Source organism: Bubalus bubalis, chromosome 2 (assembly GCF_019923935.1).
Source record: "Bubalus bubalis isolate 160015118507 breed Murrah chromosome 2, NDDB_SH_1, whole genome shotgun sequence".
In the NCBI taxonomy this organism is placed as follows: Eukaryota; Metazoa; Chordata; class Mammalia; order Artiodactyla; family Bovidae; genus Bubalus; species Bubalus bubalis.
The window spans coordinates 18,865,507-18,892,547 of NC_059158.1; the positions used below are offsets into that span (position 1 = coordinate 18,865,507).

The window sequence follows — 27,041 nt, forward strand, 5'->3', positions numbered from 1 at the left end:
TAAATTCAGTAAAGTTTTAGGAGACAAAATAAATGTACAAGAGTTTGTTGTGGGACTTCCCTTGTGGGACGTCCCCTCCTAATCCAGGGAGCCCAGATTCCATCCTTAGAGAACTAGATCCCACAGGTCACAACTAAGAGTTTGCATGCCACAACTAAAGCTCCCCCACGCCGCAGAGATCAGAGAGCCAGCATGCCACAACTAAGACCAGGGGAAGCCAAATAAATGAATAAATAAAAGTTTAAAGTAAGTTGTGTCTATATACAGATATACCTCTCATTTCATTGCATTTTCCTTTACTGTGCTTCACAGAATTACATTTTTTACAAACTGAAGGTTTGTGGCCATCCTTCATCAAGCAAGGGCATCAACGCCATTTTCTGACAAGCTTTGCTCATTTGGGGTCTCTGTGTCACATTTTGGCAATTCTTGCAATATTTCAAATTTTTTCATTATTGTTACATGTGTTATGGTGATCTATTATCAGTGATCTTTTATGTTACTATTACAAAAAACTTATAACTTGCTAAAGGCTCAAATGATGGTTAGAATTTTTCAGCAATAAAGCATTTAAAAATTATTTATATTTTCAGATACAATGCTATTGCACACTTAATACATTACAGTATAATGTAAATATAACTTTTACATGCACTGGGAAACCAAAACATTGCTAGGATTCCCTTTATTGCTATAATTGCTTTGTTGCAATAAGCTGGAAGCAAATCTGCAATATCTTCAAGGTGTGACTATATGCGAACAATGAACTATCTGAAAGAGAAAAAAAATATCTGAAAGAGTTCTCCATCCTGTCACCTGCCCCCACTCACTCAAGGCTAAGTACTGCTGCACCCTCTGTCCACACAAATCTGTAAAGATTTCCCGCAAAGAGGGAGGCTGGGTCTCAGAACTGACCAAACAGAATTTTTCAGCCCAGGATTTCAGAAAATGTGAAATTGGATCCTGATCCTTGGGAACCTGCCATCATGGTGAAGCAGAAAAAAGCAGACAAGACATCTGTTCTGTCCAGGAACACAGAGAGCATACTAATCACAAGCTACTGCCTGGTACGAACACTGTGGCCTTGGTGGGGCGGGCTCACTGCCAGGCAGACAGAGGCTGACCAGGCTGCAGTCAACCCAGGAGCAATTGAGGCCACCATCAAAGTGTCCAGTGGCTGGAGGCTCTGCCTTTCATCAGGGAGTAAACAAATTATATGGAGCCCCTTCTCCATCCTCCTAAGGATCCTACATCCCAGGAACAAATATGAGAACTGAGCCTGCAAGCTGAATCTTCTGCTTTTTTATTCCCTAAGCCTGTCACAACACTCTCTTCTCTCCTCCATTTATCCAAAACACATCAACCTGTCAAGGCTCATCTCCAGGTCCCATCACTCATTCACTAATTTATTCATTTACCATTAGTGAGTACTCAATTTTTAAAAATTGACGGTACTAGACATATACATAGTGGATGGTGGGTAAATCCTTGCTTTAGGAGTTTACAAGCATAACAAGGGAGAGTAAATAGATATATAAATAATGCCAATGCAAGGCAAAATGGTTGTCTGAGGAGGCCTTATAAATAGCTGAGAAAAGAAAAAAAGCTGAAGACAAAGGAGAAAAGGAAAGATATACCCATTTGAATGCAGAGTTCCAAAGAATAGAAAGGAGAGATAAGAAAGCCTTCCTCAGTAACCAATGCAAAGAAATAGAGGAAAACAATAGAATGGGAAAGACTAGAGATGTCTTAGAAAATTGGAGATACCAAGGGAACATTTCATGCAAAGATAGCCACAATAAATGACAGAAATGGTATGGACCTAACAGAAGCAGAAGATATCAAGAAGAGGTAGGAAGAATACACAGAAGAACTATACAAAAAAGATTTTAATGACCCAGATAACCATGATGGTGTGATCACTCACCTAGAGTTGGACATCCTGGAATGTGAAGTCAAGCAGGGCTTAGGAAGCATCACTGCGAACAAAGCTAGTGGAGGTGATGGAATTCCAGTTGAGCTGTTTCAAATCCTAAAAGATGATGCTGTTACAGTGCCTCACTCAATATGCCAGCAAACTTGGAAAACTCAGCAGTGGCCGCAAGACTGGAAAAGGTCAGTTTTCATTCCAATCCCAAAGAAGGGCAACACCAAAGAATGTTCAAACTACCACACAACTGCACTCAACTCACACGCTAGCAAGACAATGCTCAAAATTCTCCAAGTCAGGCTTCAACAGTACATGAACTGTGAACTTCCAGAGGTTCAAGCTGGATTTAGAAAAGGCAGAGGAACCAGAGGTCAAAATGCCAACATCCATTGGATCATTTAAAGCAAGAGAGTTCCAGAAAAATATCTACTTCTGCTTTAATGACTATGCCAAAGCCTTTGACTGTGTGGATCACAACAAACTGTGGAAAATTCTTAAAGAGATGGGAATATCAGACCATCTGTCCTGCCTCCTCAGAAATCTGTATGCAGGTCAAGAAGCAACAGTTAGAACTGGACATGGAACAACAGAGTGGTTCTATATCGGGAGAGGAGTACATCAAGGCTGCATATTGTTACCCTGCTTATTTAACTTATATGCAGAGTACATTATATGAAATGTGCTGGATGAAGCACAAGCTTGAATCAAGATTGCCAGGAGAAATATCAGTAACTTCAGATATGCAGATGACACCACCCTTATGGCAGAAAGCGAAGAAGAATTAAAGAGCCTCTTGATGAAAGTGAAAGAGGAGAGTGAAAAAGTTGGCTTAAAGCTCAACATTCAAAAAACTAAGATCATGGCATTCCGTCCCATCACTTCATGGCAAATAGATGGGGAAACAATGGAAACAGTGAGAGACTTTATTTTGGGGGGCTCCAAAATCACTGCGGATGGTGACTGCAGCCATGAAATTAAAAGACGCTTGCTCCTTGGAAAAAAAGCTATGACCACCCTAGACAGCATATAACTAATACAATTATGTAAAATTTAAAAATAAAATTAAATTAAAAAAAGAAAAAAAAAAGCAGATGTTACTTTGCCACCAAAGGTCCGTCTAGTCAAAGCTATGGGTTTTTCAAGTAGTCATGTATGGATGTGCGAGTTGGACTATAAAGAAAGCTAAGCACCGAAGAATTGATGCTTTTGAACTGTGGTGTTGGAGAAGACTCTTGAGAGTCACTTGGACTGCAAGGAGATCCAACCAGTCAATCCTAAAGGAAATCAGTTCCTGAATATTCACTGGAAGGACTGATGCTGAAGCTGAAACTGCAATACTTTGGTCACCTGATGCAAAGAACTGACTCATTGGAAAAACCCTGATGCTGGGAAAGATTGAAGGCGGGAGGAGAAGGGGACAACAGAAGATGAGATGGTTGGATGGCATCATCAGCTCAATGGACATGAGTTTGAGTAAGCTCTGGGAGTTGGTGATGGACAGGGAAGCCTGGCATGCTGCAGTCCATGGTCTCGCAAAGAGTCAGACACAACTGAGCAACCGAACTGAATGCAAGGCAAAAATAAACGTATCAGTACAAGACAGGTAAGGATAGAGATTTTCATATATGTGTGTATATATAGTCAAAATAAAGAACAATGAATCGTACTCAAGTGTATCAAAGAACGCTGTATGAAAAAGATGCGGGTCATGCTAGGACCAAATGGGCAGCACTTGGAGACACAGATATGAGGGGGGAAGCACAGAAAACCACTGAAGTAAATAAAGAGAAGGAAGGAGGTGCACGCTGTGCTTGAAGAACACAGAATATGTTCAGTGAGATGAGAAATGAACTTGGAAGGCAAGCCGTGAAATATAAGGTTACAAAGGCAGGCTGAGGCCAAAACACAGCTTCCCTCTGGAAAACAGCTCAAGGAGTCTGCAACCTCACCTGACCTCTCTTCTCTGTGACTTTCCAAAATGCTTCTGTTTGTATCTCTCCCTTTGTGCTTTAAATGGCAGACACTCGATAAATGTGTGTTGAATAATGAATTAATAAGATATTCACTGGTAAATGTTTCTATGTAATATAACTCAGGGAAATTGTGCAGTATGTTTGAAGTGAACACTTAGCTGCTTCAAAATTATCTTCTCTGTTCTCTAATGCTTGTTAAGCTGATAAATAAAAACCATGGTTTGTACAAGGCAAAATAATGCTGATAAGTCACATTTTAAGGACATCTTGGCATATGTAACTGATATCTTACTTTATCTCACTGATTCAGGTCACTTCAGATAGAAATCCAAAGGGACATAGAAAACACTGTGCAAATATTGGATGTTATCTTACATGTAGAATGGCTGTGCAAATATTAACTATTTTAGTGATCATTTTCATCATAGGCCACTTACCAGGGGTCTGCAGAAAGTCTCATGAAGCAGGGGTCGTTGTATTTATATGCTAACCTGCCCACACCTACACACATTTTTCTGTGGTGCTCACAGGTAATTTTCTAGGGTGCTTGCCTTAGTGTATTTGTGTGTTTTTCTTAAATATCATCATTTAATTCATTTTCCTCATCATTCTTCCATCTCATCCACGTAAGTCCCTGGGTCAGGGACAAAAGGAGACACTGAAAGTGTCCAACCGCTGACAGAAGTGAGAAGGTTCTTTCAGGTGGGCAAAGCTTCGCCAGCCGCGCAGTTCCTCACCTTGTGTCTCATCAAGGACAAAAAAAAAAAAAAAAATAGGCTCCGGAGAAGCCTCTACCAATGGGGGTGGTGTGAGTCTGCCTCTCCGACCATCTAAAAAAATACGCGTGTGGAGCCTGCTAGGTCCATTCATGGTGCTGTGCAGGGGAAGAACACTGGACAAGGTAGAGAGGGTGCCCGGGCCCGCGCTTGCACAAGGCACAGGACCCCGCCTTCCAGAAGGCCCAGGGACCACCAGACTCGGGACGCAGGCAGGAAGCAGGGCTAGCCAGTCCAGGCCCCGCCCACTCGCTGCACATCCGCGCCCCTTCGGCGGCGGCAGCGGCTGCGCGGGCACGCGGGACGCCCAGCTGTCAATCACGCGCAGGCTGAGTTAGGCGAGGCGGGAGCGGCGGCGGCGGCGGCGGCGGCGGCGGCGGCGATGGGACCCCAGCGAGAGATCTGCGGCTAACTGGCTGCATTTGCTCCACGGGTCAGGGGATCGCAAGGGGGCAGGTAAAGCCTTGCGGAGCCCAGGGGTGAGGTTTTCTAGGCTCGATTTGTCTTTCTCCCTGTCCTCCCTTTTTCTTTCCTTTCTCTCTCCTCATGCACAAATATTCATATTCTCTGTCTTTAACACACACGCACACACACACACAGGCGCGCACGCACACACACACCTAATTCGACTACATTTATTATATGGGCACAAATCTCTATGAAATCCATGCATGTTAAAATCCACCAATACGTACAAATTAGAAGTAACCAACTCCATTCTTTGGCTGTTTGTGGTTTATGTTATGTAAGAATTTGGGAGGTATACAGGGTGAACTCAGGAGTTTCTTTCCCGTGAGACAAGAAAAGTTGTAATATTAGATGAGAGTAAAAATAAATGTATTGGGGGTTTGCAAAGCTGAATTGATTTCTTTTCCAGGCTGAATGTATCCACTCCTTGCCCTTTCCTCTCCTTCGCCTTATCTAAAGATGTTTGAGTTTTTTTATATGATCTCAGCATCTACTTCTTTGTTTTGTTAGAATGAGGCGTTGGGTGCGGGTCCGACCAAAGCTGATGACCTCAAAGAAAACAGCAGAACAGCTTTTATTTACTTAATTGGTTCCTGGCTCTGTAGCAGAAATATTTTCAGCACCTTGAACAGCTCCTTGGGCTCCAGACCAGGCCAGCCTCTGGTGAAGGGCATGTGTGGAGTCAATTTTTTTCAAAGAAAGAGAGGACGACGACAGATAAAAAGAAGGATCATTTAATGAGAGAGAGAGGCACAGACGAAAGACAGACAGACTTGTTTTCTGTTACTTATCCAGACCCAGAAATACAATAAAATATCAGGACAAACTAATGTCTCGAAGAAGGTTGGTTTGGCCATGGTACATACAAAGTGAACCAGGAAAATATTGAAAACAGTTTTTCAGGCCTCAGCCATGCTTACACACCTCAAGCCTTTGAGATTCTCCTGAAGATGGATGGGGAACTGTTCATCAGAAAGAATTCTTAACGCCTCTTGAGAAATACCGCCCCAGTTCTTATTTTCTTTCACATGACTAGAGTAATGTAGGAAACCAATAGCTCTAGAGCTGGCAATGGCTTTTTAATTAAATCTTGCATGGGCACCTGCTTTTCTTAGGCAGATGAAAAGTAAAATGATCATGATAGGAAGAAAATGGATATAGGAGTAAAAAAATCGACCTCTTGAGTAAATCATCCAAAGAGCCTTAAAGTCTAAAATGCATGTAAATAGATTAAAAACACAATGGCTATAAGATTATTTTACATTATAATGGAACAGGCACCAAAGAGATCAAGTCTGGAGTCTCTATCGGAAGTTAGTAATCTTTTTCTTTAGAATTTGTAAAACACAAGTGGGTCAGTCTAGTTGGTATTATTGACTGCATGGAATAGAATTATATCAAAATAAGAATATATTTGTATAATGTGTTATAGTTTACAAAGTCCTTTTTACTTACATTATCTCCTTTATAAACTCTCACGAGAGCCCATTAAAAAGTTATAAAATATGTTGTACTTTTCTAAAAAGAAAAAAACTATCTCTGCTCTTGAACAGGAAGTCCTTTGTCAATGTTTTTGTCGATGTTAAATGATTCCTTACAAGTTATAACAATGACTTATGAAATTTAGACTTTTATCTGGATCACATTCTGCAGAGATTTTTATTCTTAACTAGGTTTGAAGAATGAGCCATTAAAAGGAAAGGTCAAAGAGTAAACAACAAGAAGAGGAAGAGGAGTATTTCAAAGGTAAGACTCAAACTTTGTCACATGTAAATTGGTAAGCACCTTGTGATCTGCACATCGATAAAGAAGTTTAGCGTGAATATGGATTCTTTTGCTCTGCTCATTTTGGTTTGGGACTTTATTTTATCTAACTTAAAAATACATCTCAAAGAGGTAAAGATCATAAGATAACTGCATATCATTATCTCCCCTCCCCCTTTAAAAATTATAAGAGTGACTGCTAATCTACTAACTTAGAAGGAATAAAAATTAACATGGAGAGCCACAATCTCTACCACTGTCCCTGGACAATGAAGTATCTCTGAATGAACCATCATTCATTAGTAGAAACACATTTTCAAGTTTTAAGTTCATGCTTATATAATTCCAGAATGCCTGATTTGAAAGTAAAAAGCTGTTAGCAGGCTTTCATGCCATCCTGCATCCATTCTGAGTCTAACTGATTCTTTAAAGTGAATTGACCTTTTGCTGTGGTATTGGATAAATTATCTAAATCAGCTTTGTACCTATACCTTGCATCTGTGGCCCAGAAGTGGCTCTAATGAGAACTTCACTCTCATTATCTCAGAATGATTTTATGGGAGAGAAAAACAGTACGAAAAAATTGAATGATCTTTCCAAGAGAATAAAAAGAACAAGGTCTGTGCCTGGCTTCACAGCTGACTCACACATAGAGCCATGGGAAAACACTCATCCTTTTTGGGCCTCAATTTTCTGCCTCTCCTCTCGAGGAGACCATGAAGACAAGTAATATAAAATCTCTGGTATTCTTAAGGCTTCATGAGGCATAAAACCTTATTTCTATTTTCATGACTGTAAACATTTTTCAAGTAAAATAAAAAGTAACTGCTCCTATTAGACTGAAATTCAAATTTCCAAGAACTGGTATCTAATGTAGTGGCACACATAAGGATCATGGTAACACATGCATGGGTTTGTTAGCTGAATAGTCATTCAAGGGATTCTCAGTATTTATACTTCTTACTGCTGTAAATACCTCGTTTCAGTGCCCATTTTGTTGCACATACCACTTCAGAAGTGTTTCTTCTTCTAGCCCAAGGGTCAACTGAGAGCAAAATGTGTGCTCCACTCATCTTTGTAACCAGTGTCTCCCCTAATCTAGCATATAACTAGTGCTTTAAAAGCACCGAAGGAAACGAGGAATGAAAAATCAAGGACCACTCAGACCATCATGCACACCAACTCATCTAGAACTCTGTGCCAAGAAATTTCAAAATGGTAAACAGGATAGAAAAATGTCCCTGGCCTCAAGAAGTTTTCAGTTGATCATGTATACAGTCTATCAGACCATCAGATAAACCACATCACAGAGGACTGGTAATAACAAGTGCTATGAAGAGAAACAATTCTAGATAAGGGGATAGAGAGTGATAGCAGGCTGATATTTATCATGCTCACTGTTGAAAGCCTCTCAGAAGAGTTGGGGAGTGAGAGCAGTTAAGGAATGATTTTTCTGTCTCTATGAGTCCCTGGTATATAATAGGTAGGATATGTTGCTAAGAATTGAATATCCATTTAATGTACAACAGTTAAGATAGATACCATATACAAGAAAAAGAAGAAGACTATGGATGTATCCTCACTTATCCACACCCAGAAAGTCCTTCTGGAAGAATGAAGGCAGTTCCCACTCCATAGATGACCAAGTAACCAGACACTCGTGTTGCTTGTTCTCCATCATGAAGGCCATGCTGGCAGTGAGGATGCAGCAGGCTTCTCTAGAATGTGAATGAAATGAATACTCGTAAGGACTCACTTAAATACACTATCAGAGAATATTTTTCTCACCTCCCCTATTCATACACTTCCTGGGATGTTAAAGCTTTCTCTAGAGAAAGGAGCCCCTTCAGGATCCATCACTTAACAACAGCCATAGATTTAACATTACTGTTTTTGCTGACGCTACTATACCTATCGAAACACAAACCAGAATCTTCATGAAACCTTACTCATTAAATAAATGCTAAGACAAGCTAAAGTGCCTTTGCATATACCATCACTTTCTTCTCAATCCTACTTTATCATGTAATCATCACCCAGCTTTTAAAATGATGTTGTGAAATGATCTTGTGTATCCTCTTTATAATATTGGAGGTGTCAATCAACCAGGTATAACTGTGACATTTTCTATACTAGGACAAAAAGTTACTGACTTTCCTATGAGGAATATAACTCTCTGTTGAGATTTTGTAGGTGCAAAATTTCTACTGTAATATGTTATGTTTTAAAATTCATGTTCTACCAAGTGATCCATCTCCCATAAGAGTGAATCCCAACAAATTATATGTTTGGAAAGATGTATGAAACCCAGGGACTACCTCTACTGAAATAACATTAAACAAACACACAACTGTTCAGTCTCTTGAATACCAAGTAACTAATCTAACTAGTAGCTTATACACTCTTTTAAACTGAAGCTTCATGCATACGATAATAAACCACTCTAACAACCAATCATTCAGAACTTGGGAGGAGGAGGGAAATCCCTAAACCTAGTTGTTTATCCAACAAAAATCAACTCATTGTGTAAATTCATGGCCAAAGACTCCTGAAAAAACTACATCTAGAAGGAATTAGAGGTCATCAGGTCCAGCCATCTTATTTTAAGGATGATGAAACCATAACCCAGAGAGGTTACCAAGCTTGCCCAAGATGTCAATACCAGTAAGTTGCAAATCAAGAACCAGCATTAGAACCCTTTCTCTGCTCTGTGTGGTTGTCACCGTCAAAGCCATGTCCTTGTACTTTGTATGCCCAGAGAAGAGAATAAGACTCCTTGGGATTTCTCTTCTGAAATGTATCTAACATCACTGAAAATCCATTCTGACTTAGAATAGAGCCATCTATCACTCAGGCTCAAAAGCATTTGTTTTATGACCTCTTCTCTCTCTTTTATGATGTTACCCATATCGTGTTTAGCCAAGTTGGACTGCTGGGTCTCATCCTCTAAAGCAGAAATATTTAACCTAGTGCTCTGGAAACAAGCTGTGCAGGGAATGACTCCAGTATGTCACAAAGTCCTGCTCTGCACCAAAGCTAAATCCTGAGAAAGGACCACTTCAGCATCAAAGGAAGATAACCCTTACTACTGTTATGAGGGACTTTTTTTTATACCTATCATATCTATTTTTGGCCTTTTTTAATGTTAAAATCTCTACTGCTTTATAGAAAACCTGAACATATGTATTTGTATGAGCTGGTTCTGATTATGCAAATCTATTAATCAATCCATACTCCCGTTTATTGTTTTGTCATCTTTCATCTACTCCCTGACTCATATAACCTTTAGTAGATAACTCTTCTATGCCTCAATTTCCTCAATGACAAAGCAGACTTAGTAATACTAATCCCTTCTTCCCTTGACTGAAAGTTTATTAGAATGTCTTAGAAGAAAGTGCCTCTAAAATTATTCTACTTCTATATCACTAATAGGCTCTTATTAATCATCTTCATTGTATAAGCATGAAATAAAAGGTACTGAAGAGGTCATCCTAGCATTTAAAATATGAAATCTAGGTTAACAAAAGAATTTGGTCCATTAGATGTTATTGCTCTAATCAGGCAAAATACACTCTGAAATCTTGATATTGTTACAAAATAATATCCTTCTGAAATGTTAAAAAGTAAGCACACACACAAAAAAATTTCTTTCCCTGCTCTCTCCTCCTGGCTGATTTCTTCAGAAGGTAGTTGGACCTGAGACAGGATGAAGCCACTGGAAGGCAGGCACTGAGCATAACACTGACCAACACATAAAAAGATGAGGTCATCAGTCACCATCAGTGACACCTGTTTGCATCATTTTTCTACGATCAGGGCCATATTTTCCTGAATTTGACTACAATTTTTTAGCCAAATCCCACTTGTGGCTGAGGGCACACAGTTGCAAGCTATTCTCCAGAGTTCACTTTGTGGCTATGGGTCAGTGAATCCCTTGGTTCAACTTTGGTTTTAGCCCCATCATTATATCCAACCAAACTAAGTGGCCACACAGGAACACTTGCTAGAATTTTAGATTAAGTTTTTCTTGTATATAAACAATACTGCTTTGGTTTCATGACAAGTAATTGAAAACACTTAATGTGAGTTTTTATTGTATTATATAACATAGGCCCTGAGAAACCCTGGTCCAGTAGGAAGATACCTTTGAATGTTGTTCCTTGCTTTGTCAGGGTGAGACAGGGAAAGCCATCTAGATTTTAAACTGTGCCCACCCAGGGAAAACCATCTAAAGGATAATTGAAAAATCTAAAAAAAGTATTTCACATTTCCAGCTACCTATTGATCTGCTTATATGGAGATCAGAAAACCAAAGAAACAACAGAATGAGAATTCTCTTACCAAAATTTCTGTCCTTCAGTAATTCCTTGTTTGTTTGTTTTTGCCATGTATTAATAACCAAATGCCTCTCTTTAAGGTCAAATTAGATCAAATTAAATTGAAATTTCCATCTGAAGAAGGCAGCATCCTAAACAACCTACCCAGAGCTTAGTTTCATTAAACAGTTACGTGAATTTTTATTTATAGTAGACACTAAATGGAAATAGTAAAAAGTAGGTCTACTCTCTACATTATGCTCTAGCATCCCATGTGATCAGATGGATCAACAAATAATGCCTGAAATATCTGGAGTTACAGTCAGTGAGGTGTTAATTATTGACCAAGCCATTTGTGATTAATAAAGTATGAAGCATAAATTGCTCAGCAACTTTTTAATGAAGCTTCTGTACACCTTGTCAATTGTTAGAAGAAGATACATGAGATCCAAAGGCAGAATTTCAAATTGCTATGTAACACCAGGTAGCTTCCACAAGGGAACATGGTAAAGCATTGAAGAGGACAATCCAAGACAAATTTCATCTGTATCAAGTGAGAGTGCCTGCCTAATTCTTTAACATGAAAGTGTAAACACTACTGGATTCTAAGAGATTGAAGCTTTCTTGTCAAGACACCTGAAAATCTCAGCTTCCTTGCTGCATTTCTCACGTGCTTCCTGCTTAAATTTTTGCAAGTGTGCTGCACTGTGAATGTCTCGTTTCACTTATGGAGAACCAGTTCTGGTCATTGAGTGTTTGGGGTGATTTTGCATTCAGTAAAGAAGATCAGCTTGGGTAAGAAAGACAAGTCTTTAAAGGTATCTTTTCTGCCCAGAAAAAGAGCATTGTTCAATTAGGCTGACATTATTCGACCTGGTTCTTACCTTTAATATGCCTTTTGATCCTGAGGCCAGAGCTCATCGGGCTGATGCCTGTGGATGTTGTCATTCCAGCCAAGAAGGATGAGTTCTTGCAGCAACGTCTGTGGGTCCAGGCAGGCACAGGCTGCTACCGAGGCCAGGCACCAGCGCTACGGAGTCCGGTCCTACCTGCACCAGTTTTATGAGGACTGTACCACTTCCATCTGGGAGTATGAGGATGATTTCCAGATCCAGAGATCACCCAACAGGTGGAGCTCAGTATTCTGGAAGGTAAGTAAAGAGCATGGGTTTAACTCAGGAAATGGAGAAGTCATTTCATACGGTAAGTAATTCAGCTGCAGAGAGCTGAGAGGTCTGGGACTCTGTATGTGCATTCCTTTTGGTGATACTGAGTGCAGTTTTCTTCCTTAGGAAAGGAGACGGTAAACCTTGGGAAGAAAGCCTCTAAACACAGCACAGTTGTTGATTTTCAGGTGAAATGTAAATAGGTATAATCACCATCATTATTTTTTTTGCTACTGTTATTAATGTGCCACATAAATTCACCAACTATGAAAGCCATTCAAAGACAAAACATGCTTTAAGCCTCCCCTGCAGGTTTGGATGGTATCATTTTAAAAGTTACAATAATAATTAAAAGAAATAGTTGGGTACTGGAGAGAGTTAATGCTGAGGCATAAAACAGTGGTCAGTCTACCTGCCCTACTTCTACTAGATATGTGGTCATAAAGTTCTGTGAGCTTCAGCTTCCTTGAAAGGTAGGAGCCTTGCTAGACAAGAAATTCAGTCAATCAGTATGAATTAGTGAACACCTACTCCATTCAAAAAGTTGCAAAGTGCTGAAAATTAAAGCGGTAAATGGGAGAAGAAAAAGTCCCTGCCCTTACAAAATTTACAATCTATCATGGAAAACATACCATAAACAAATAAACCACACAATAATAGTAGAAAGTAGCAAGTATTAGTCTTGCAAGTAGCAAGAATAATAGTGGCAAGTGCTATGAAGAGAACTAAATCAGAATAAGAGGCTAGGGAAGGATAGAGAACTGATATTTAGTTATGCTGATCACAGAAAGCCTTTCGAAGAAGATGACCTTTGAACAAATACCAGGATATGCTGAGGGAGGAGACCATAAAATTATTGGGCTGAAGGTCATTCTCGGCTGGGAAAATAGCAAGTCCAAAAGCTCTGAAATGGGAATAAGTTTGGTGTGTTTGAAAAATAACAAGAGATCCAGTCTGGGTGGAGAGGAATGAGAGGGAAGAAAGAACAGGTGACAATTTCAGAAAAATGACGGGACACAGATGATTTGTGTGGAGCCTCGGAGGTGATTGTGAAGACTTTGGCTTTCCCCTTGAGAGACACAAGAAGCCACCTGAATGTTCAAGTAGATGAGTGATGCGACCTGACCAGTATTTTAGCAGGATCATTGTGGCTATAGCACAGAAAATAAATTACAGAACCACAAAGATAGAAGTAGCTAAATTATTTAAGAGTCTATTGAAGTACCCAGGGGCAAGAGATAATAGTGGCTTAGATTAGGATGGTGTTAATGGAGATGGTAAAATGTAGTCAGATTGAACATGAAGTTTGAAGGCCAGCTGTTAAGACACACTGGTGAATTAGACATAAGAGAAAGAAGAGTCAAGCCTGACTTCAAGACTTGCAGCCTGAGATCTTTAGTGGATGATGTTATAACTCACTGGGATGGTGAACACCAGGAGAGCAGTGGGATGGGTGATGAATCAAGAGTTTGATTTTGGCATTGCTACATTGGCAAGTCAGATACGACTTAGCAACTAAACAACACCACCACATTGGAGGTGCCTATTAATCATGCAAGTGGGGATCTGCAGAAGCATTTAAATATACCAGTCTTCAGCTCCTGAATTGGAAGTAACTGACCTATAGAATGTATATAAGGTACCAGACTAGAAAAGGTCATCCAAGAAGAGAGTACAGACATAAAAGAGAAGAAGGCATCGGATGTTCCAACATTTATAAATCAGGAAAAGGACAAGGATGTAGGAAGGGCTACTGAGAAGGTTCAGCTTTAGATGATGCCTCAGATTCCCTCCAGTCTATAATTCTGCGTTTTAGAGATTTCCAATCATCCCCAACTTTCTCCCAAAATATCACAGAAATTTAGACACTGATACTGACGTAAACCTCCAGTGTGCTGGCAATAGAATTCAACAAGAGGCAGTTAACAAAGTAATGATTTTGAGCATGGACTCTGTCCTCGGCTGTTGTTCAGTCGCCCAGTCACGTCTGACTCTTTGTGACCCCATGGACTGCAGCACGCCAGACCTCCCTGTCCCTCACCATCTCCTGAAGTTTGCCCAAGTTCATGTTCATTGTATAGGTGATGCCATCCAGCCACCTCATCCTCTGACGCCTTCTTCTCCTTCTGCCCTCAATCTTTCCCAGCATCAGGGACTTTTCAGTGAATCGGCTGTTCACATCAATGACCAAAATACTGGAGTTTCAGCTTCAGCTTCAGTCCTCCCAATGAGTATTCAGGGTTGATTTCCCTTAAGATTGACTGGTTTGAGCTTATTGCTGTGCAAGGGACTCTCGAGAGTCTTCTCCAGCACCACAGTTCAAAGACATCCATTCCTCAGCTGACATGGGTTCAAATCTCAATTTTTTCATTTAATAGCTATAACTATTATACCAGGTAATTCAGTGGTAAAGAATCCACCTGCCAATGCAGGAGATGTGGGTTTTGTCTCTGGGTCAGGAATGTCCCCTGGAGGAGGAAATGGCAACCCACTCCAGTATTCTTGCCTGGAAAATCCTACAGACAGAGGAGCCTGGCGGGCTACAGTCCATAGGGTCACAAAGAGTTGGACACGACTAAGCACGAACATGAGAAACTTGACCTTAATGAGCCTCTAACAGTGATACATATAATACCTACCACATACTTGTAAGAGTTAAGTAAGATAACATATGAAAAGAGCTTAGTACAATGTCTGGCAGGTACTCAATAAGCATTTAATGTATTAGCTCCTATTATCAGATGTCATATGGAACACTGAGGTCTGAAATAGAAATAAAACTGGAAATTTAGTTAATAAGGAAAATATTGGGTAATATAGTTGTTACCATGGTTTACCCAAGACCTCTGTTGATTGAAAATCTTACTACTGGCAGGTTCCCTGTATTAGAATTGGTCAAGCCAGCATTTTTATTCTGTACAAGTGTTACCTCTGAGGAATCGGTACTGGCCTGGACCAGTGAAATACACAGCCAAGCTTGGCACATCTTGTATTTACCCAGATAAGTGGGTGGTTGCTTCTCTATGTGTCAAAAAAACAAATATTTGCCTGACAGGTCTGTTGTGCCAAGAGCCTAAAATGCCTCTGACATACAGAATATTGCAAGTGCTGGTGGTTCCAAAGCACTAGTGGTTATATGATTTGTGAAGCTATAAATCCATCAAATAATATATGGGTATGGATTTACAATAAAGAACTCTCAGTAAATTACCAACCCCAGAATTCAGATTTCAGTATTTTCTCTCTTCTGTTTTATACAAACAGGATCCAAAAGTACTTGTTCCCTATTGTACTGGACCTAGTTCAGAGAATAAAGCCGAGCAAGCATCCATGGCATCATAGAGGTTATATGCCAGCAAAATCCAAATCCTAAACTTACATCCTAATCATAAAACACTAGATGGGGCTTTGAGAAGCTTACAGTCAACCAGAAATACCCAAGAATGGATTGTCTTAGAGACCTCATCTCTACCAAGGGAATACACCAGCCACTCCTGGGTTGCCTCCTATGGAATATAAGGGAACTCTTGCCAGTGAATGTGTGAAGTACTTTGTATCAACACAGAGAAGGCACTGATTATGCATGTTTCCATTATGATTCTTTTTTATGTTTTTTTTTTTTCATTTCTAACTGCATCTTGTAAGTAGTTCGAGATGTGGGCTCCCCCTGACCCCTCTTCCACTATAGCGTTGCTAAGGCCACAGGGGTCTCTCACTGGGGCCACACTCACAGAGCCTCAGCAGGGCTCTGCTGCTGAGCCAGCTCCTGAGTGTGGGCAGCAATGGGAGGGGGCTTAATGAGAATGGAGACTGGAATCAGTCGGGCCTGAGATAGAAACTTTATGGGACTTCTCTGGTGGCTCGGATGGTAAAGAATCTGCCCACAAGGCAGGAAAACGTGGGTTCAGTCCCTGGATTGGGAAGATCCCCTGGAGAAGGAAATGGCAACCCACTCCAGTATTCTTGCCTGGAGAAGTCCATGGACAGAGGAGCCTGGAAGGCTACAGTCCATACAGTCCATGGAGTCCCAAAGAGTCTAACACTTAAGAAACTTTGCTCTATCCATGGATCGACATAACCTTGTTCCCACAATGCTGTTCTTTTTTTAAAAAAAACAAATACTTATATGTCCACCACGCGCAAGGCTCTGGGTTCAGTTGTGAACACGACACTTCTTTGCTTGTGAATAAGGTATAGCCTTGACCTGACAGAGTTCACAGTCAAATAAGGAAGATGGCTGTGCACGGAGATTGTTACAATCCATTGTAACAAGAGCTGGATCACAGAGACTTTGAAAGGCTGTGAAGTAGAAATGTCTCCAGAACCTTCCAGCTTGATTGAGTACAGTGAGAGGCTAAGGTAATAAATCAAGACTGTCTTGGGAAGGTTGTCTCACAACCAGGAACAAACAGCCTCACCCCACCACCACCACACCACACACACAGTGTTATACACATTCTCTGTGCCTCACATTCTAGATGCCTGCGTTGACTGCCTCTGGCACTGTTCACCTCCCCAGTGCCTGTAACCGCTGCTGTCTGCAAAAACCTGTGTGACACTGTCCCACCTACCCCCTGCCACCCACTGCCTCTGGCCAAGAACCTAACAGGCTGGCGTGGAATTTTTCTTTTTCATCCTTGCACTTGACCTTGACTAAGACTGCTGCCATTATCATTGTGCAGCAAACAGCCAAAGTACAGCAGGTGTGAACTAATGGAAGCAGTCTTCTCACCCCAATCGCTCTTGCCTCACCCTAGGATTATCCTCCTCCTTCTCAGCTGATATTAGAAATTTCCCAAAGGATGTGGCTCAGACAGTAAAGCGTCTGCCTACAATGCGGGAGACCCGGGTTCGATCCCTGGGTTGGGAAGATCCTCTGGAGAAGGAAATGGCAACCCACTCCAGTGCTCTTGCCTGGAAAATCCCATGGACAGAGGAGTGTGGTAGGCTATAGTCCATGGGGTCGCAAAGAGTCTGAGCCCTTCACTTTCAAAGGATGTTCAACAGCAATGGGCAGGTACAAGGCAAGACTGTTTCCTCCCCAGACTTAGTAAAAGTGAAAATGATCCCGGTACCTCTACCATCTCCCTAGACCCCCCTCCTTCCTGTCCCAGTCTCTCCAGTTTCCCCCCTCTTTAAATCAGAATTTAAACCTACATCTTGGATTTCTTTTCAAAGTCTTGCTTAAAATGAATAAGGAAACCCCTTAAGAGAAACCACGTGGTATTATTTTCTAAAAAGCATTTTTCTCAGATGGCATGTGAAAAATGGATGAAGAAAGATGAGCCTAGCCAGGGGGACGATCAGAATGGTGTTGCAATGACGTGGGCGAGAGTTAATAGTGCTCTGTTACCATTAGCACAGCTGTGGTGATGGAGAGAGAAGATTCAAGAGAATCTTATGAGGTAGAGTTAATAAGATTTAATTGTCCATTGACTACCAGCATGAGGAAGGACTCAGTGAATGGATGGATGGCAGGAATGCAGAGAAATTAAGCAGAAAAGAAGAAAATATCATTTTGAATATTTGGGCTTTGAAGAGCCTTTGGGACATCTTTGTGTAAATCCTCCCAATGACTATCATAAATATGGGGCTACAGCCCAGGAGAGAAATCTAGACGAGTTGGAGATTTGGAAGCCATTGGTATATAGGTAGGAGTTGAAACTGTGGCCACAAAATTAAACCCTAGAGAGAATATATTGAGTAAGCAATATGAGTCAGAGCTGGAACCCTGGGGAACACCAATAATTTAGGAGTTTCTGGCAAAGCAGGTTAGAGTGAGTCGTTAAAGATGTAGATGTGGACGCAGGAGAGAAATGTGTCAGGGAAAACCATTGGTGATGGTCTTAAGAAAGCCTGAGTGCTGAAAATCAATGACTACAGGATATACACATGGAGAAGAAAAATTGGATTTGACAATTGGGAGGTCATCGGTGACCTCAGAGAAACTGGTTTCAGTGCAATGGTAGAGGACTAAGCTTTTCTGCCAAGGGTAGGAATGAATTCAAGCAGTAGCTAGAGGGGAATGCAGGGTTCTGGAATAGCTTTTGAAGATGGAAGTGATCGAATGTGCTAACTGGCCGGAGGGACATAGCTAGAGGAACTAGCGGGGGATCCCACTGCCCAGGAGGGCTGTGGAAACTGTACCAGGTGAGGCCTACATGGAAGGATCTGGATCCCAGCCTGGCATCTGTCATTGCTTTGTAAAGCTCAGTGTCCCTACAAGAGGGTCAGGCCAGATGAGTTAGAATCTGCCATCAGTCTGGCAGGGGACACCACTCTGAGCTCAGGTGCTGCTAAGGAGAGGTCAGCCGCAGCCCTCAGAGCAGAGGAGGATGAAGGAAGGCCCGTCTCCACTCTTGCTGTGCTTCTTCTGGATTTTACCTCAAATCCAGATGGCTCCTTTCACATTTAGCTCCATCCAGCAATTTCCCCCACACGCTGCTCTTCCCTGCCACGCTGGTTCTGGCTTCCAACAGTCATGACTGCCTCCTCTCTGCCAGAACAGCTGCCTTGCTCCTGCTGCCAGCCCTGCTTCTTGGAGTAAACTGCATTTTCAGATCTCATCAGCTCGCAGACGGAACAACGAAGGGGACGTTGGTCAAAATAACAGCAGTTTCTGGCTCGCGGCCCCCAACAGGAGAATTTCTGGAATCCGAGCTCTCTTCCCTGTCCAGTCCTCCTTTCCAGCAGCAGAGACTGGGTTTTCACCGCTCCTCCCCAGAGTCAACAGAGTCATCAGAAGTCACAGCACAAAAACTGCCCTTGGGTATAGTCTCTCAGTCATGTCCGACTCTTTGTGACCTCATAGACTGTAGCCCATGAGGCTCCTCTGTCCATGGGATTTCCCAGGCAAGAATACTGGATGGGTTGCCGTTTCCTTCTCCAGGGAAAACTGCCCTTGCTGCTGTCTCTACAGGCAGTGTGTCATTTCCTGGAGAGGCCCTTCTCTCTCACTAGGGGTGTGGATTTAACCATCCCACGGCACCCAGCTACTCTGGGCAGCCCCTCTCCCAGCATCCCTGCAAGACTTTTGCATGACCCCAAACAGAGCTGGTTTACTCTCTTCAGTTCAGTTCAGTTCAGTTCAGTTGCTCAGTCATGTCCAACTCTTTAAGACCCCATGAATCGCAGCACGCCAGGCCTCCCTGTCCATCACCATCTCCCGGAGTTCACTCAAACTCACGTCCATCAAGTCGGTGATGCCATCCAGCCATCTCATCCTCTGTCGTCCCCTTCTCCTCCTGCCCCCAATCCCTCCCAGCATCAGAGTCTTTTCCAATGAGTCAACTCTTCGCATGAGGTGGCCAAAGTACTGGAGTTTAAGCTTTAGCATCATTCCTTCCAAAGAACACCCAGGGCTGATCTCCTTTAGAATGGACTGGTTGGATCTCCTTGCAGTCCAAGGGACTCTCAAGCGTCTTCTCCAACACTACAGTTCAAAAGCATCAATTCTTCAGCGCTCAGCTTTCTTCACAGTCCAACTCTCACATCCATACATGACCACTGGAAAAACCATAGCCTTAATTAGACGGACTTTTGTTGGCAAAGTAATGTCTCTGCTTTTCAATATGCCATCTAGGTTGGTCATAATTTTTCTTCCAAGGAGTAAGCGTCTTTTAATTTCATGGCTGCAGTCACCATCTGCAGTGATTTTGGAGCCCAGAAAAATAAAGTCTGACACTGTTTCCACTGTTTACTCTCTTGGAACCTTTAAAAGAAAAGCCTGTGTTGCCTTTCTTAAACTTTATTTAATAGAACCTCTTTTCTCTTAGACCTAGAACTACTTCAAGTCAGAGCCGTGTCCAGAGACAAATTTTTTGATACTGTATGGCATCACTCCAAAGTCCTTATTCCATTCAGTACGCTTAGATGGCACCAGGATTGCACTGATGTATCTCAGTATTCCTCCTCACTACTCTGACACTCTCAGTGAAGTATTCTCTGTGTTTCTCCTTCATGTCTACCACCCCAAGCTCTTCCTGATGTGTTTGAACAGGTTTGGAGTCACTCTCTGGGCACCTCTTTTGGAGATCCTCATTAGACTTGCACGGGTTGCACCCTCAGAATCCTGGGGATTACGTGCTATTCATTACGTCATGCTCCCCTCCACAGATGGCAAGCCTCTCTCTCCAATCCTCTGATATAACAGGGACAGGGGCAAGGCTCAGGGAGGCCAGCCACTTTCCAGTTCTTGAAGTGAGCAGTTCTGCCATCTGCAAGGCATCATCTGCCTTTTAGCTTCTGACTGATATTCCAAGAGTGGATTTTAATCTATAAAACACTGCTCAGTTGAGGAGCAAACTTCTCTGAGAATCAATCACCTGGCTCCAAGTTCAGCAGTCTGGTGGTTTAAGTTAGTCCGTCAGGAATATTTATTGGGCGCAAGACTAGACTGACTGCTACAGAGAGACAGGACAGAAATAGAAGACGGAGCGCCCTGGCCTCCCTTGCTCTTAAGAACCTTAGAAACGAAGATGGATACGTTTTTGCTGCCCTCAATTTTGGAGAATTAGTGCCAGTTCTTGAGGAGGGAGGTAATTTAGTGACATATGAAGCATGTCACCATGGATATTTAAGTTAATTTAGTTTGGGCATTCCGAATTTTCCAACATGAGTCATTTTTTAAACATTATAAATAACGGTTAGTCTTTGAAGGTGAATTGATTTGCCACCATTCTTGGAAAAATGTAGAAAGCCATCCAAAATGTGATATTTTACAACCCAATTTTTTCCTGCAATACTTTATCTTATGTAGAATACTTTTTTTCAGATGACTGACTCTTCTTTTTCAGTTTCTTTACAATATTACATAATGGAAATTTGTTTATATATGGTGACAAACTCTATTGTAATTTTTTAAAAAATAGTAAAGGCAATGTACAAAATATCAATTGGTGAAGTCTCATGGAAGAATGAAGGTGGGAAGTGGGGCTTAGAAGTCACACAGAGCTGGTAGAGTCCAGTCACACCACCTGCTTAATCAGGGGACTTTGAACTATGTTTCTTCAACCCTATAAACCTCAGTTTCTTATAGGTGAAATAGGGATAAAAATATCTACATCTCATGAGACGCTAGTGAGGATTAAGTGAAAATCACAGTGCCTGGGTCATGATCAGTGCTCACTAACATTAGCTCTCTTCCCGTCTTTGTTAGAGTGATGGATTTGCGAATGTTTTCCTTCTGTTATCCCAACTTTCTACTAAAGAAGTATCTAATAAGGTGTATTTCCTTGAATTACAATAAGTAAGTTAGATAAATATACTTTAGATGTTCAAGATTAAATGGTGTTATGCATTTGGTTATTTTTCCAACCTTGTTATTCTAACTAAAAGCAATTAGGAACAGAAGGAAATGAAAAATGTGTTTAAAAAATAAGCTATATTAGCTGTTCTTTATCCCAAGTACTGACAGATTGTTGCAATGCTCTTGCCAATGTAGCATAATTTTACAAGAGGCACATTTCCAAATAATAGTAGTAATAGCTACTTATTGCAATGCGTGACTTAGCCAGGCCCAGGGCTGAAAGCTTTCATGCACGGTCTCATTTATTCCTCACAACTTTATGAGGTAGGTACTATTATCATTTATCATTTTATAAATGGGAAAGTTAACGAGAGTGTTTAAGTAGCTTTCCTTCTATGATTCAAGTACTAGTTGGCAGTGCTGGAATCCAAGCCTGAGTCTGTTCATTCCAAACCTCTGAGCTTAAACCACCAAATGGTATATCACTCTCCATCTTCAGTGGGTTACATTTTATTGGAACTTGAGCTAATGCAGTTTCATCTCCATCTGCTGCTCTTTACGTTTCTCAACCTCTGCACAAGTAAAGTCCAAACAGCTACATATTAGAGGAGAAAGAACACTGGCCTGGGGGTCTGACCTGTGGCTTCTAGCCCATCCTGTGCTACTCACTACCTGTCCTCCCTGTCCCTCCTTGGGGCAGTGACCTACCCTCCATGAGGCTACATTCCCTTGCCTTTAACTGGTAATCATGGTTCTTTCTCCACCAACTTGGAGAAAGGGTGAGTTGTTCCACACTGTCAATGGCCTCCAGCCAAAATCACCAGGAACACACTTCTGTGTTGAACAAGTTGAGTGTATGGCTCATCACAGTGAGAGAAAATGACACCAAAGGGCATTTCAATAAGAGAATGTGAGAAAGGATTATAGGGTGTGGGCTTTGGTTGGGTGATTTGAGGAGGGTGGGGTAGGCATGGGGGACTGAAGAGTCTACAGGAGCCAGAGTTTACTTTGGATTATCAGGGACAATTCTTTTTTTTTTTTTAATTTTATTTTATTTTTAAACTTTACATAATTGTATTAGTTTTGCAAAATATCAAAATGAATCCGCCACAGGTATACATGTGTTCCCCATCCTGAACCCTCCTCCCTCCTCCCTCCCCATACCATCCCTCTGGGTCGTCCCAGTGCACCAGCCCCAAGCATCCAGTATCGTGCATTGAACCTGGACTGGCAACTCGTTTCATACATGATATTTTACATGTTTCAATGCCATTCTCCCAAATCTTCCCACCCTCTCCCTCTCCCACAGAGTCCATAAGTCTTATGGACTCTGTGGGAGGGACAATTCTATGATTAGGTATAAGATAATAAATCTTATCTATCCCAAGGGCAGACTGCTGCTAAGCTGCTTCAGTCGTGTCCAACTCTGTGCGACCCCATAGACAGCAGCCCATCAGGCTCCTCTGTCCCTGGGATTCTCCAGGCAAGAATAGTGGAGTGGGTTGCCATTTCCTTCTCCATGGCAGACTAGAGTGAGACTAAATAAAACTGTAATTGGTAAAGAATCAACAGTCATTTATATTATGCAGGGTGGGAAGAACATAGTACTTTCTGGTTTGTAAATGACCTTGTTTTTGTCTGTGCTTAGACAAAATTATGAAGTGGTTTTGGTTTGTCTCACTTCGTCATGAGTACAGAATGAGCTTGTCTGATGTTGAGGTTCTGTGAGGCTGATTGTGCCAACAGAACTACATGGCACCCATGGGGGTCCCAGGCCAGCTTCTGGCGGGTAGAGTGATGCCAGCTCTTAGGTATGGGGCTGTTTTTCTCTTGCTCAAGACCAAAGGAGACAACATAAGCCAAAGGGACTTTGCCAATTGCAGAGCATCAGACAAACAGAAAACTCGAAGGAAAAATCAAGTCAGTGGTGCAGCACCTGGCTGGTATCAAAATCAGAAAAGTCCTCCTTTCATCTTCTTTTTTAAAAAGAAAATTATGTAGGCTTCCAACTGGGAAAAATCTCTCCTTTCAAACAAGACCTGCCCTGCCCTAGAGAGCTGAAGTACCACATTCACTCTATCTTATTTATGTCTTTCTCTAGGTCGGACTCATCTCGGGCACAGTCTTCGTGATTCTCGGATTGACTGTCCTGGCAGTGGGCTTTCTTGTGCCCCCCAAAATCGAAGCCTTTGGCGAGGCCAATTTCGTGGTGGTGGACACGCACGCTGTCCAGTTTAATGGAGCCCTTGACATGTGCAAGCTGGCGGGCGCCGTGCTTTTCTGCATCGGGGGCACATCCATGGCAGGGTGCCTGCTGATGTCGGTGTCCGCAAAAAGCTACTCCAAAGAAGAGAAATTCCTTCAGCAAAGGTTTAAAGAGCGAATCGCAGACATCAAGGTCCACACTCAGCCCATTACAAGAGCTCCGGGCCCAGGAGAAACAAAGATACCAGTCACTTTGTCCAGGGTTCACAATGTCCAGCCCTTAGCGGCAACCTGAAATCTTTTCCACCCAACCCTCCCCTCTCTAATTTACACCCAGTGTTGCAAGGGAGCAGGCCAGTTTGGGACATGACAAGGCTTTGGCGTTGATCTGCCCCAGAGCTGTGCTGGGCAGTGGGCAGAGTGGTGACTGAGCTCAGGCTCATTCCATTCAGTGGCCCTGGGGACGCTTGACGCAGTGGGTCAGTGTGGGCACATGTACCCAGCTGCCTAAAGAGGTGCAGCTGGGTGCCCACCAGGAGTTCTCTGGACCTCCTCTCTCATACAGTGTGACTTTGTGACATTTTCCGTGTTCTTGGAAAGCGCTCAACAGTTCAGACCAGCCTACCAATGGCTAACGTGGTCCATTTTACTTTCTTGTGTTGTTTTTTCTAATTTTCTAGCCTTTCCCGTGTGGTGCTGCCTTCTATTCCTGGTCTCACTACATGTAAGATATTGTCGTGTGTGTTCATAGAAAAATCAAATTCCCTGATTTTGACCCCCAACCTTGGTCTTTTAGCTCTAACATAATATGAGTCCTTAAGATCAGAAACAAACTTCAGAATTCTCCATAAACCTTTCTTTGTTTGTTTTGTTTTCTCCAGTTTTTTCCACTTAAAGAGCTCAAATTGCCAAATTTAGAGTCTTGGGAAAGAAATTACTATTAGGAGAATCTATGCAGTGACCAAAAGCACTGAAGTAAAAGTCAAGAAATTTGAGTTCCTGTTACTAACTAGCTGCGTGATCTTGGGGAAAGCCCCTAACCTCCCAGGCCTCAGTTTCCCCGTCTGTAGAATGGGGGTCCTGGTCTGTGATGTCTCGTTTTGCCGTGTGTCGTTGTGTGTCCATGACCAAGGATGTTTACAGCGCTCCTGTGGTCTCGCCACAGTGGGATTCTTTCAGATCTGGACTCCCAGAAACTTGCCAAGTCAGGATCCTCATGCCACCTACTCCTAAATATCCAGCCCCAGCAGTTTATACAATGCTGTCATATTTTTATAGAGACAAAAGTAAGCCATCCTCCACTAAGAAACCCCCTGAGTAGATATAAACCTTAAGAGGGTTTTTTTTCTCGAAAAAGGCACTTTTTTCTCCTGTAAAGTGTTCATCTCATCCCTCTGCACTTCTGTTTAGTCTGTGGATTTAAATTAGACTGAGGAAAACAGAACACGTGAGCTTGAGACCCTCTCAGAACCTGTGCCACCTTCGAATTCTGTCTTTTTGTTTTTTCCTTCCTTCACTGGATAAATAAAACATGTGAACGAGCAGAACCCGAATTGCTTTGTCATTCCTTCGGTGCGGCTGTTTTGTCTCCAACGTGTGATTTTCCATTCTGAGGCTGAGTGAGCTCTGCAGGTCCCCTGGCGAAGTGGAAGAATAAACGAAGCAATTAGTGCTCTTGTGCACATGGTTTCTTTTGCATCATCCAGCATCAAACAGGCGGCAGATCAGCATCCTTCACAAGGATCGTTGGCCACATTTGGGAGAAACTGTTCTAGTTTACTTGGGTTCTTTCCTTCCTGTGGCAATGCCATTTTACTTGTGTTCTCAGAAGCCTCATTCAAGCTCCCAGGCACCTGTTCAAGGTAACACTGTGAGGTTTTCCATGTTGACTTCTATGATGTGTAGCAAGGAATCTTCAAGAATGAGACTTGACTTTTAAGAGCCTCCAGAATGAAAAATACATCCTTCTGATTCCAGTGCTTATATTGCCCACAAGTCTCTAGTGCTTGTGGGCAATATACCACTAAATTCTCCCAACTGGTGGAGGTTTCAGTATCTGCAGAACAGCTCATAGGTGTTGTTATGTGTATCCAAGAGTCAGATGCGACTTGAGCAACGTTCACTCACTGAGGAGGAACCAGGACCCTGCCCCCAAAGCTGCATTACTGGGTTTTTTTGACGGTTCCTCCCTCATCTCTGACCCATTAGAAGAATGTCCACAAGCTGATCACACCCTCTTTGAACCCTTACCATAAAACTTCTCACTACACCCCCACTCCCCATGCCAAGGTGGGATACACAGTTTTGAGGGCTTTAACCTGCTGTGGTCTCTTTTGCCTGGCAAAGCAATAAAGCTGTATCTTTTCTGCTTCACCCAAAACTCTGTCTCTGAGATTTAATTTGGTGTCAGGGTAGAGAGGCCGGATTCGGCTTTACATGCCACCTGTTAAACGGAATCCCTGTTGTTACTGGTGTTGTTTAGTCAGAAAGTCATGACTCTTGCGACCCCATGGACTGTAAGCCCGCCCAGCTCCTCTGTCCATGGGGTTTCCCAGGCAAGAATACTGGAGTGGGTTGCCATTTCCTTCTCCAAGTGATCTTCAGTAGGTTGCAGATTCCCTGAAGTCATTAATTGTCTTCCTTACTATGTGTACAGCACCTCAAGACGGAAAACTGACAACGAGAGATTGTGTAAGCAGCAATTCCATGTGCTTCCAAGGCCTCCTGTCATCCAGTCCAGCTCCTTTCTAGCTTTATTCTGGCATCTTCCCTGGAACCCTATGTTCTATCAGTAGCTATACTCAACCACTCTCCACTGTAAGTGTGCCTTCACTCACCAAGCTTATTTTACCAGAAATAACATCTGCCCAGTCTCTGACTGTTGAACCCTTCCTTCAAGACCACGTCAAGATACAACAGCAACACTGGGAAGAACTAATACATACTGAGTGGGAGGCACCATTGAAGCATTTTGTATAGAATTCATTTTATCCTCACAAAAACCATATGAGCTTGGGGCTATTATCATATGCCCATGATACAGGGGAAAAAATAGGCAAAGAGAGGATAACTTGTCCAAGGAGAACTAGTAAGTGACAGAGGCAGCCTGGCTCCAGACTGCATTTTCAGGCTGCATTTTCATCCAGTATTCTCTTCTGCCTCTAGAAATGTCACCTTCTCTATGCAGCTGTTCCTC

At 42.2% G+C, this 27,041-nt stretch overlaps 1 protein-coding gene across 1 annotated transcript; it reads left to right on the forward strand.

Annotated features, from left to right (window-relative positions):
- Positions 1–4,984: 4,984 nt before the first annotated feature.
- Positions 4,985–25,389, forward strand: NRSN1 (neurensin 1). The gene is made up of 4 exons (XM_006072354.4): positions 4,985–5,135; positions 6,821–6,893; positions 12,181–12,378; positions 23,742–25,389. The coding sequence occupies exons 3-4, from the start codon at positions 12,190–12,192 to the stop codon at positions 24,138–24,140; spliced, it is 588 nt and encodes a 195-aa protein (XP_006072416.4). The 5' UTR covers positions 4,985–5,135; positions 6,821–6,893; positions 12,181–12,189; the 3' UTR covers positions 24,141–25,389.
- Positions 25,390–27,041: the final 1,652 nt, after the last annotated feature.

What these genes read in the sequence shown, in the direction of transcription:
- NRSN1 (XM_006072354.4), top strand. Translation starts at nt 12,190, where the DNA reads ATGAGTTCTTGCAGCAACGTCTGTGGGTCCAGGCAGGCACAGGCTGCT. An exon ending in GGAGCTCAGTATTCTGGAAG is followed by an intron (nt 12,379 to 23,741) that starts GTAAGTAAAGAG and finishes GTCTTTCTCTAG; the next exon opens with GTCGGACTCATCTCGGGCAC.